The sequence below is a fragment of the Macadamia integrifolia genome, chromosome 5 (genome assembly GCF_013358625.1).
Source record: "Macadamia integrifolia cultivar HAES 741 chromosome 5, SCU_Mint_v3, whole genome shotgun sequence".
NCBI classification, from domain to species: Eukaryota; Viridiplantae; Streptophyta; class Magnoliopsida; order Proteales; family Proteaceae; genus Macadamia; species Macadamia integrifolia.
Window position 1 is genome coordinate 45,297,150 of NC_056561.1, and position 12,832 is coordinate 45,309,981.

At 37.6% G+C, this 12,832-nt stretch overlaps 2 protein-coding genes across 2 annotated transcripts in view; both read left to right on the forward strand.

The window, feature by feature from the left end:
- The first annotated feature begins 7,065 nt into the window (after nt 1-7,065).
- Nucleotides 7,066-9,131, forward strand: LOC122078108. The gene is made up of 4 exons (XM_042643968.1): nt 7,066-7,575; nt 7,673-7,766; nt 8,283-8,609; nt 9,112-9,131. The coding sequence occupies exons 1-4, from the start codon at nt 7,066-7,068 to the stop codon at nt 9,129-9,131; spliced, it is 951 nt and encodes a 316-aa protein (XP_042499902.1).
- A 3,008-nt stretch (nt 9,132-12,139) lies between these two features.
- LOC122079484 (potassium transporter 4-like) overlaps nt 12,140-12,832 on the forward strand; it is a 7,100-nt gene continuing 6,407 nt past the window's right edge. The window contains exon 1 of the mRNA XM_042646001.1: nt 12,140-12,484. Within this exon, the coding sequence (XP_042501935.1) occupies nt 12,440-12,484 (45 nt within the window). The 5' untranslated portion in view covers nt 12,140-12,439. The remainder of the gene's footprint in view (nt 12,485-12,832) is intronic.

Genomic DNA, 12,832 nt, shown 5'->3' on the forward strand with positions numbered 1-12,832 from the left:
ATAGTAACAGCATTTTGTGTTTCTTCCATTGGAGAAGCTCCTATCCACTGTCAAATCTTACCATGTACAGATCAGATCGTACGACGGGACCACATTAGTGGGAATCAATCCATTATAGTGGTTCCACCCAGATAACAAAGGAAAAAAATCCATTAGTGGTGGGTGCGTAAGGTTCTTTGACTTCTTTCTCAACTTGAAAAAATTAAGACGACGTAAGAAAAATACATCAAAAGGGAATTGGAAGTCTCAGTTGCTCCCACACATGCACGCACGTGCCCCCCGAATTCAAAAGAAAACCCTATTTTTGGACCTAACCTGTTGTTTGAGTCGAGCGCAGCCAAAGGCAATGAGAGCGGATCAAATTCACAGATTCGCGTACAAGAATGTACGTTCTTGTTCCGTAGATTTAGAATTAATTTTCTTTCTCTTCATTTAATGGATTCTAAATTTACGAATCAGTGACATACAAGAATGTCAAACCAAGGACGTACAAGATGAACCTGATCTGATCCGTTCACAAAGGCAATCGAGGTAAGCTGGTTATGATTGTTGGATTCTGTGTACTGACCATGGAAACCTTTGACCATGATCTTCCTTTTGAGTACCCTTTTATTTGATGGATTCACACCAAACGTTGGTTCAATGCCCACTACTTTGTAATTTTGAAGGCCCACTTGAGATTGGATCTATTGTTCGTACAGTCACTTAGTTATGTAGTGTATTCAATGCTTGGCCTTTTATTTTTAAATATATCCTTTTTCACCTTTGTAATAGTAGAAAATATGACAACTATTTAATGTTCTCTCATACCTAAGCATAAAAAGTTTCTTTGTTACCAGGTTGTAGTCAATTAGCTGTAACCCAATGAGAACAGTCAAGGGAATGAAATTCCAACGGCATGTTTAAAAATACCCTTCTAAGATGAATTTTTCAACCTAGACAACAGCCAAGTTCATTCCATACAAGCAATGGATCCATTATCTTAGATGGTAACCCTACAAACATTAATTATCAAGTGTTTTGTAATGTGAATAGAGGAGAAACGTTTGGATCGGCTATCTTTTTCTTTGTCGTTCTACATTACATGCCATAGGGAAGGTGGGAAGGCTGGCTCCACTACACGGTCAAGGCTCAACGCATCCAATTATGGGCAAAATTTGTTCCTCTTAGAAGCTAAAATACATGGTACTAGAGAGAACTCGTGACTTCCTAGGAGGCCTGGACTATAATGGGCTGCAAGCTTTCAACTAAGAGCACTGACAATTACCTTCTGCAAAGCTAGTTTTCATAGAATCAATATATTCCACCAGATGTACCAGGGAATCATGTCAAAGTCTAAGGCTTGATCTGTCCTACAGCCTACAGCACTGCAAGTTTGGCCCTGTGAACTTGAACCCGCTTAAAGATCGCCATGAAGCCAATAATGCCTTGGTTGGGTTTTTTTTTAGCTCACAGGGTGGGATAGGATTGAGATTCCTAGGCCCAAACAAGGGCTAAGGCCTTGGATGGTTTGACTCTATTGACTATATATATAAATTTAGGTCTTTTTATATTTTTAGAAATCAAAAAAAAAAAAAGGTAAGTGGCTTGAGATGTCTAACTTTATTTATATGCATCACGTTCTTTATTTCTTTTGTTAAGTTTTTCATGTGGGACAGAAAAAGACTACGTTTTTTAGAGAAAGGATTTATGAGAATACACTCATTCTTTACCCCGCATTGAATTTTTAATAAGGTAAAAAGAAAATAAAAGTCTATAAATAAGAGGGAGGGAAGGTGGAAAAACTCAAAAGTTGGCTATTAACCCCAAAGGAGATAGCTTAGTTCACAAAGACCAACACTTTACAACTTAGAGGTGCCTATCTATTAAAAAAAAATTGTTATTATTAGATAAATAAAATGGCCTAATAATAAAATACGATCATGCTCGGCCTTCTATGAGCATTGTAAGGCCCATCACAATCTGAAATATCTCAACCCGACCTTATTGCATTTGCACCATTGCATTATAGGGGTGCAACAGGGTCGGGTTGGGCTGGGTTTCTTAAAACCCTAGCCCAACCCTGAGTCCCCTTAACTGTGCCCAAACCCACCCTGACTCTGACTTAGGGTCACAAAACTTCAATCCTGGCCCTACCCTTCAGGGTTCAACCCAACCCTTATCCGCCCTGATTGGCCCTGATATTTCAGGGTCAGGCCGGGATGACCCTAACCCTGATCCTGACCTAATTGACCCTAACCTTGCCATCAAGGGTTGGGTATACCCACCCTGACCCTGCAAAATATGAAATAACTTGAAAATAAAAAATATTCATAATAAAGAGGAGATACAAAATACAAAGTTACAAAGTTTTTGGTAAATAAAAGCAAGAGAGATCATTTTTTTTTTTGTAACAAAAGCAAGAGAGATCGGTGAGAAGATATATTAGGAGTTTTGAGGTGTCAATGACTCAATGTCAAACAATATATAAAATTATGTTAAATTTAGGGTTAACATCATGGTCACAACCAGTGTTAACATCAGGGACAAAAATTAGGACCGGATTCAGGACTGGCTGGGCGTGCCAAAGACATCAACCCTTACCCACCTTGACCCTGACTCAAGGTCAGAAATTTCAAGGTCAGTCTATAAATAAGAGGGAGGGAAGGTGGAAAAACTCAAAAGTTGGCTATTAACCCCAAAGGAGATAGCTTAGTTCACAAAGACCAACACTTTACAACTTAGAGGTGCCTATCTATTAAAAAAAAATTGTTATTATTAGATAAATAAAATGGCCTAATAATAAAATACGATCATGCCCGGCCTTCTATGAGCATTGTAAGGCCCATCACAATCTGAAATATCTCAACCCGACCTTATTGCATTTGCACCATTGCATTATAGGGGTGCAACAGGGTCGGGTTGGGCTGGGTTTCTTAAAACCCTAGCCCAACCCTGAGTCCCCTTAACTGTGCCCAAACCCGCCCTGACTCTGACTCAAGGTTGTAAAACTTCAATCCTGGCCCTACTCTTCAGGGTTCAGCCCAATCCTTATCCGCCCTGATTGGCCCTGATTTTTCAGGGTCAGATCGGGATGACCCTAACCCTGACCCTGACCCTGATCCTGACCCTAATTGACCCTAACCTTGCCATCAAGGGTTGGGTATACCCTGACCCTGACCCTGCAAAATATGAAATAACTTGAAAATAAAAAATATTCATAATAAAGAGGAGATACAAAATACAAAGTTACAAAGTTCTTGGTAAATAAAAGCAAGAGAGATCATTTTTTTTTTTTGTAACAAAAGCAAGAGAGATCGGTGAGAAGATATATTAGGAGTTTTGAGGTGTCAATGACTCAATGTCAAACAATATATAAAATTATGTTAAATTTAGGGTTAACATCATGGTCACAACCAGTGTTAACATCAGGGACAAAAATCAGGGCCGGGTTCAGGGCTGGCTGGGCGGGCCAAAGACATCAACCCTTACCTGCCTTGACCCTGACTCAAGGTTAGAAATTTCAAGGTCGGGCCGGCCCTCAGGGCTAAAATTTTTGGGTCGGGACTTGTTTGAGATCAGGGCGGGCCAAAGGTGGGTTTGGGCCACCAGGGCCAAACTTGCACCCCTGTTACATTATACTGTCTAGCTTTTAATGTGTCGTTTCTTTATACTATGTGCTTGGGATTTTTTTTTTTTTTTAATTTGTCTATCATCTAATATATTTTCTTCTTTTCTTTCCGTCAATGTCTACTTCCCTCAATATTTTTTGCAACTTTATTTCTAGATCCACGACTCTCATCAATTGTCAATTTATTTCAGACTCGGATACCGTTCAGTTGAGGTCTTTAAAGCATACTAAGATTTTGTTGTCTCAACAATATTGTCCGGTAGATCTTTCTGGTAATTTGGCCGGAAAATCGTTCTGACCCAAAAAACTTGTATAAAACACTTTTCAAGTGATCAGAATCCTGCTTGAATCCTAAAAAATGTCCACTGGACCAGCCAGCTCATATACACCCAATTCCATTCTTCATTCCTTAAACCATGTCATAAATAAACTTCGTAAATGGAGGGATCTGGAAAAATGAATGGTATTGATTTGTTTGTGATTTCAAGGGACTTCAAAAATCATGAACTATTTCCTATTTATTCTAATTATTCAGTTTTTTTTTTTTTTTTTGGTAGAGGTTTTTCCTTATTCTATTGGTCTTGTGTACAGATTTATGTCATTTAGAAAGGTGATATAACAAATTTGGCCATTAAAATTTAAGAATTTATCCAAATAAGATGGGTCACATATTAAATGCTATGCCTAAATTCAATCATAGACATTCATTCCATCCTAATCGGAAAAGCCCTTGTCATTTGTTCAGGCATAATTCATGCAATCATAAAATGTAGAGAAAATTGCATTGCCACCCCCTGAACTTTGGTCCTCATTCAACGCCACCCCCTAGATTTTTTGAAACGTCAAAGTCACCCCCTAAAAATTCAAAAAATTCCAAATCGGTCCCAGCCGTTAGTTGATCGTGTTAAATGAATGAAAACCTGTAAGTTTTTTTACAATATACCCAAAATACCCCCACCTATTGTGAGAGGACAATATTGCTCTCTCTTTCATTTCTTCTTCTAAACCCATCTCCCATCTCACTCCTCACTCACTCAGTCGAACAAGAAGAAGAAGAAGACGGTACAGTAACCTACAACTCGATCGTGACCTCCGGCGTGCGATTCTCAGGTGGAAAGCTGACCGAAGTGCGAATCTCTTCCCTTCGGCGTGCAAACCTCTTCCCTCCGGCATGCAAACCTCTCCCCCCTCCGGCGTGCGAACCTCTCCCAAGGTATGTAGGGTTCGGTTTCTTCTTCTTGGGCATTTAGGGTTCTTCTTCCTTGGTTAATCTAGGGTTTATATCCTATGGAATACTAGAGATAGAGATTTTTAATTTTTCAATTCGGATTGATTAAGTAGTGTAAATCTATAGAAGATGATGATGAGATTTCGCTGTCCATGAGAATCATCCAACGATTAGGGTGTTTTTCAGTTCGGATTGATTAATTAGTGTAAATCTCTAGAAGATGATGATGAGATTTCGCAGCACAGAGAATCATCCCATGATTGGGGTGAAGATCTTGCGATATGTGCCCATATGTTGAGATTTTGACCTCATTTTCTTGTATATTTAGATTTGATTTGGCGATTGTTGTTGTTAAATGATTAAGAACATAAATGAGCTTATTGAATGTATGAATTGAATTCTCTGGATTTGCCTAATCTGTTTTTCTGATTCACATGGACAGATTTAAATCCAATATTGGTAGGTAGTTTTGAAAATATTTTGGAAGTGAGAGGCTCTGTAAGAGGAATCCATATCATATCTATCTATCTCAAATGCTGTTTTTATTCACATATGAGGGTAGATTATGAAATTATTGATCATTTTTGGAAAATAAATAAAAAAGAGTTAGAAAATATCAATTATTTATGTTAAGTTTGGATTGATGAGTTAACCAGATTATTTTGTTATGAGAAAATATATATGAAAAAATAGGTGATATTTGGAAAATCCTATGATTAGGTTCTCTGTATTATGCATTGCTATGATTGGTCCTTGATTTTGATTTGGAAATTTCTTTTTGGGATGTATAAATGCTTTGACCTGTGTATTATCTGAAATGTTTGATGAAGAGTTTACCATTCTAATGCTTTAGCTTGTTTGGGAATGCATTTAGTTTCTCTTCTTAGTTGTCAGTTCCTAATTTCATTCTCAACCTCTACCATGACAAAGATAACTTATTTGGCAACTTGTGATCCTGAAAGACCATTCCACATATTGTATTGATAAGTATTAAGTACTGTTACTGATTTTCTCTGTTTTCACATCTGATTTTTTTTAAGCTATGAATGTTAAGTGTGCTATTGAATACCATTGGAGTGGAAAGACTATAGTTAAAATTGTTGATCCAGACTTATATGGCTACTTGGACATGGTGTATGACATCTACAATGAACTCATCACACATGTGCCTGTGGGTCACAATGTAGTTTTCAAAGTGAAGTGTATACTACCAAACAATGAGATAAGAGAGATAACAGATGATCCATCAGTGTATGAGTTGTTTGGTTTGCATAGTTGTGATATGATAAATATATATGTGGATGATATTGTTCACAGCAAGTCTGCAATCGATGAATTTACAGTTAACCGGTTCCCTAGCAGTCTGGTTAATGATAGAGATGGTGAACTTGATGATGATGAACCTGTTGGACAATGTCAATAGGCTCTACAACCATATGGTACTGGTTCTAGTCAGAGCAAGGGAAAAATTGTTGTATGTAGGGCTACTACTGGTGCTCATAGTAGTGGAAGTGGAAGTTCTACTGCTTGTGCTACAACTACTGCTAGGGGAGGTAAAGGTACTAAGACCATTGCAAGGTATGTGAGCACTGCTACTTATAGTGGAAGAGCTAGTAGCAGAAGTGAAGCTACTGGTAAGAGATTGAGAGTGTCTAATGAGGTTGTCAGAGCTATTAGCAACAGTAATGTATGTTCGGATGACTCTATGGTTGGATCTGATGAAGATTGGAAAATTAACAGCGAAGATGAGTGGGATGATGAACGTGAAAGAGAAGATGGTCAAAATGACAGTGAATCTACAGAGGATGATGGGTATGGGAAAAATACTGAGGATTCAATTTATGATGACCTATCTGGATATGAATCTGAAGAGTATTATGGCAAATTTGGTGAACTGAACTATGTGGGTGAAAGTGGCAAGGTGAAGATAAATGAATGTAATGTATATGGAAGTATGCACCATTTCAGGGAAGATTTGAGAGAGTATATACTACAAGAGGAGTTTGATATTTTCAGGCTGAAAAATGAACAAACTAGAGTTACAGTTATATGCAGAGCACTAAATTGTTTATGGAGATTACATGCTTCACCAATATCAGATGGTATCACCTACATGGTAAAAACATATAACCCAGTTCATACATATATTAAGGCAACCAAGAACAAGTCTGCTACATCTAGATGGATAGCAATGAAACTTCTTCAACAGCTGGAGGTTCAACCATAAATGAAAATAGAGACCATAGTTGATCACATGCAGAAAATATATGGTCTTCAGTTCTACTACACCAAGCTGTATAGGGCACGCAAGATTGCCCTAGAGATTAATGAAGGAAGCCATTCCACGTCATACGAAAAATTACCTGCTTATTCTAGGTTGGTACTTCAGAAGGATGTTGGGAGTATTTTTAAGCTCCAGGTTGATACCAGGAACCGTATGTCAAATAATCCAATTTTTAAAAAATTGTTTGTCTGTTTTGATGCTTGCAAGAAGGGTTTCTTAAGAGGATGTAGACCGTTCATTGGTCTTGATGGCTACCACCTCAAAGGCCGATATGGAGGGGTTCTATTGAACGCAATATCTGTTAATGGGAACAACGGTATTTTTCCTATTGCACATAATGTAGTTGAAGTTGAGTGTAAGGATAGCTGGATGTGGTTTCTAGATAATTTACGAGATGCTCTACTCGATGACAGTGATGATATGTCACTCACATTCATGTCAGACAGACAAAAGGTATACTTTTCTTTCTCTTTTTTTCTTTTTTTCTTTTTTATATGTATTTTCAATTACTCATTTACATGTCCTAACATTTTCTATATGTGTTGTGTAGGGGTTGTCAGTTGTGATTTCCACAATCTTTCCTTATGCTCACCAAAGAATTTACAATAGGCATCTATATCAAAACCTGAAGGCAAAGCACCCTGGTATGCTATTGAGACTACATTTTTAGGCTGCCTCACAAGCTTCAACTGAATCTCAGTTTCAAAAGGAAATGAATAGCATCAAGGAGATTATGGAAAATGCATACTTGTATTTGAATAAAAATCCCCTGAGGATGTGATCAAGGCATGTCTTTGATGTAGGAGCAAGGAGTGACCATATCACGAACAATATGACTAAGTCATTTAATCACTGGGTTGGAGACTTAAGGAGCAAACCCATTCTCATATTGGTTGATCACCTAAGGGTGAAAAAAATGGGTAGGCTACATAGAAGGTATGAGAAGGCAACCATGTGAGAGGGTAAAGTAACACCAAGGGTTATGGTGAAGTTGAATAAGGTTCAGCAAGAAGAAAGGCATTGTAGGTATCAACCGGCAGGTGAAAGTCAATTTGAGGTCTTAGATAAATTTAAAAATAGATTTGTGGTTAATCTGAACCATTACAAATGTGATTGTAGAGTTTGAAAAAGCACTGGTATACCTTGTCTCCATGCTGCAGCTTCTATATCATACATAAGGGGAGAGTTAGTTAACTATTGTGATCCATTTTTCAGTATTAGAAAATACTTGGATACATACAAAGAGATGATCCATCCACTTCTATATTTGGTAGTGTTGAAGGATGATGCTCCTAATGAGAGAGTACTACCACCAAATTTAAAGAGGTTATCAAGTAGACCTCACAAAATCAGGAAAAGAGAAGCAGGAGAAGCACTTCCTTCAGATTTCATGAAGAGATCATCATCAATTAGGTGTGACATCTGCAAGAATGAAGGACACAATAGGAGGACATGCCCGAGGGCTGGAGATGCTGAGCTGGATGGATGTACTAGTAAAATGAAGAATATGAAAGTGAATGCAACTCACTTTATTTATTTAGTTGAAACTTGTTTAATAAATATCTCATACTTATTTGTTATTGTGTAGAAGAAACATAAAGGAGAGAGTGAAGATGAGATCATCACATCTCAATGACTGACTAGATCACAAGTATCTATGTCTAGTACAGTTGGATGTTTACAGGACAAGGTACTGACCAAACAGAAGACCAACCGAGCGAAGAGGATAGCAAGGGAGAGGGAGAAGAAATGAAGCACAAGTAATCTGGATGTTTTAATTTAGAACAAGAAAACAATGTTGTATTAAGTTACTTTTTCTGACTTTAAGACAGTTGGGTGTTTCCTTATGGTTTTGAATGTTTTTGACGGATTTTTTTTTTTTAAGAACTATTTCTATTTTACACTAGACATAGTTGTATAGAATATGTTATGAACAGGAATTTGAACAGGTATTCATGGATATGTTTTGGATGTTTCTTTATGGTATAGGTTGTGATGAAATATGTTGATTTCAGGTGTGTAATGTTATAAGTATTTGATTAAGATATTGTCCATTTAATATTAGACATGGGATGTCAATTTGGTATGAGAAAATCACATTGTCAATTTGGAATTATTTATTTACAGGTATTAAATGTCATTTTATAGCCAAAATGCTACCCGTTTACAGTTAAAATACTGCCCGTTTGTTTTCGAAACTCATCACAATGCTGGTCCTCTCTCCATCAAAATGCTACCCATTCAATTTGAGGATCATGAATAATCAATAACTTAGTAATAAGAATAGTGAGAATGAACGATTTTATTTAGTTCAGATTCTTACATACTTGACACAACTTCACTATTAAACATTGTAAAATCATTTTTTAACACATAGCATTAAACACACCACCACAAGCACACCAATTATAATTTTCATCATTCCATTCGCTTTCCCTAAATGCTTAATTCTTTTCTTCAAGGTACGAATCTTTTCTTTCATCTGTTGACTCTGGATTCTTTCACCAACAATTGCTTCTGAATTAGTTGCAAGGGGTGGCAAAAGTCTTAGTGCAGCTATAGGTTCACACCATGAGAAGAATCGACATCCTCTTGGTGCTTCAGGGCAGTAGTAGTACATCTTTGGGTTCGAACTAGACTCTGAAATTCACACCAATGCCCTTTTGGGTTCAAGACATTTGCATCTAACATTCACAAACCTTAATCCACTTTGATTGCTGTCATTGATACTCATGGTAGACATCGATTATCTATAAATAAAAAATGATAAAAGTGGATTACAATTACTTAGCATCCAGAGTATGAGAAATGCTCAAAATATAGACCCAGAACTCAAACACAGGGAACACAAGTCATAGATTTAGAACAGAAAAAACACTGAAAAAGCTAAAATGCTGCCCGTTTATCGCCAAATGTCAACCACAGTGAGCTATAAGACAACTCATAAAAATTATAGCAATCGAAGATACAGACGAACAACCTGTAAGAAGGGGGGGGTGAAGAAAAAGTATAAAGCAATATCCATTCCATGTAAGATCTTGAAAACAAGTCCCTTTGAAATTGGTCATCTTCCACAATTAACACTGTCAAATTTTTTATCATACTTTCAAAACCATACAAATCCCAAACATTGTGCTCTCAAATCCCAATTTTTAAGCCGAAGACACCAACATAAACTCATCTCTCTCATTCAAGTCCAGTTCCATTAAGAAATACTGAAAAATGAAATAATCAAACCCTAGATTAACCAAGAAAGAAGAACCCTAAATGCCCAAGAAGAAGAAACCAAACCCTACATACCTTAGGAGAGGTTCGCACACCGGAGGGGGAGAGGTTCACACGCCGGAAGGAAGAGGTTCACACGCCAGAGGGAACAGATTCGCACGCCGGTTAGCTTTCCACCTGAGAATCGCATGCCAGAGGGCACGATCGAGTTGCAGGTTACCATACCGTCTTCTTCTTCTTCTTCTTCTTCTTCTTCTTCTTCAACCAAGTGAGTGAGGAATGAGATGGGAGATGGGAGATGGGTTTAGAAGAAGAAATGAAAGAGAGGGCAATATTGTCCTCTCACAATAGGTGGGGTATTTTGGGTATATTGTAAAAAAACTTATAGGTTTTCATTCATTTAACACGGTCGGCTAACGGCAGGGACCGATTTGAAATTTTTTGAATTTTTAGGGGGTGGCTTTGACGTTTCGAAAAGTCTGGGGGGTGACGTTGAATAAGGACCAAAGTTCATGGGGTAACAATGCAATTTTATCTAAAATGTATTATTCAAATAATAATGAAGTGTATCAATCAAGAACTTATCTTCTTAGACAATTTGGCTTCATTACATCCCTTAATTTCGAACTTTGTATATTTAAAGCTTTAGCATATTCATATACCTTAGATGAATAATAAAAATTACAATAAAAACTCTAATTTTGAATTATATTATAGCCTTCGGACAACCACCCTCTACCGCCCCCACCAACTCTCAATATAAAATCATACAAAACTTCTGAAAGGCCCCTCGCATTATTATCTCCCCACTCAACATTTGAAGCCTCCATGTTTTCTACCTAAAAAAGATTAAGCCTCCTACTGACAAAAATTGTGAGGCCCTCTCCTATGCTCCCATTGGTTGGGTGTGGTGATTCCATCACACGATGTTGATGTTATGTAAATTCACACCCTATAAAATTAAGAATAGGATGTCATCAATTAAAAGAACATGAATGGTTGTAATTCCACAATAGTGAACAGACTTGAAGGTACTTTCTTTGAACTTCCTAATGGTATTGGTGGCCTAGATATGGCAAAAAATCTATAATAATTTGTAAATCTAGATCGGATAATTGTTCTATAATAGTACCCATTTTCATAGAGATTTCTAGATTTTAAAATGTATCGAATCCTTGGGTGTGCATCGAAGTCAACCTTAGAAAATTTGGGGTTCCAAACTAGACAAAAAAAATTGGAAGAACTAGTGCCACAATGTTTAAACATGAAAATTGACTCACAAAAATAGTTTTCCACCAATAGGAGGATGGAAATCGAATTGTCCAGTAAAAGATAATTTCTTAGCGAAGGTAAGAAATCAGAAAGAATGTAAAACCAATGAATGAGATCTAAGAAAATATGCACGCTAATATACACATGGATGGGGCTAGTCTGTAGCGCAGATCCAATAGCGGAACCCGGGCCTTGGACCTGCGCTACATGCAGTGCTGTGCGACAGATGGTCCCGGTCGTATACACACTGGCGATGCGGCAATCTTTTTCCCAACCAAAATATAATTATGATTTTTCCGTAGGCTCATCTCGCGGAGGCAGCCTGTAGCCAGAAGGAGTGGAATGACAAAATTACAATTAACACCCGAAAGAAGTATATAGATTATAGATATGGAATATGGTTCTGTGTATAAGTAATTTTGAAAGGTGTAGGGATTATTTGGTAATTTCGTACAGGGAGAGAGTCGACAGCGAAACAAATGAATCCGTCCAAGTAACACTGGCAAGGGAGAGTGAGACTGAGTGTAACTATTGTGTGTGGGGGGTGGAGTCATGAGTAACGTGAGATGATGATAATCAGGGGGAACGTATGGAAGTGGAGGACTCCAAAGTTGAATCGGAGGGGTTGGGGAGTTGGGAAATGGATTGGTTTGTTCACGAGTCACAGAACGCAAGCCTCGCAGGAATAAGCGAGAGCAACACAGGGGCAAGGGCAACTCCTTCTACCTTCCACTTCCAGCCAAGGAAGTAGTAATCCTAAATCCTGATCCTAGACTTAAACAACTAGTGAATTAGTACAGTTTCCAGATTGGCGCTGGCCATGGATTCCGAAGCTGGAACTTCGACTCATCGAAACTCTTCTCAGGTTAGGGTTTTTTTCCTTTCCCAATCTTTCTTTCTAAATCCTAGATGTTCTGATCTGCTTTCTAATTCTTTTTCTTCTTGATTCGATCTGATCTTTCTTATCTTTGACTTTGAGTATCGTTGTAAGACTGAATTGAACGAATTTGGATCTCTTGTAAATTCTCCGAGAGTTGCTTGCTTGCTTTCTTTCGTTTTGTTTTCCCTTTCCTTTTAAGTCTAATCTGTTTCTCTTTGAATCGTATAAGTTTTGAACCTAGTTTATTCGGATCCAGTAATCTAAAGACATCGATGTTTCTACCTGTTGCTAACACTGTTTGTTGGGGATGATTCTTTTTTTTTTTTTGGGGGG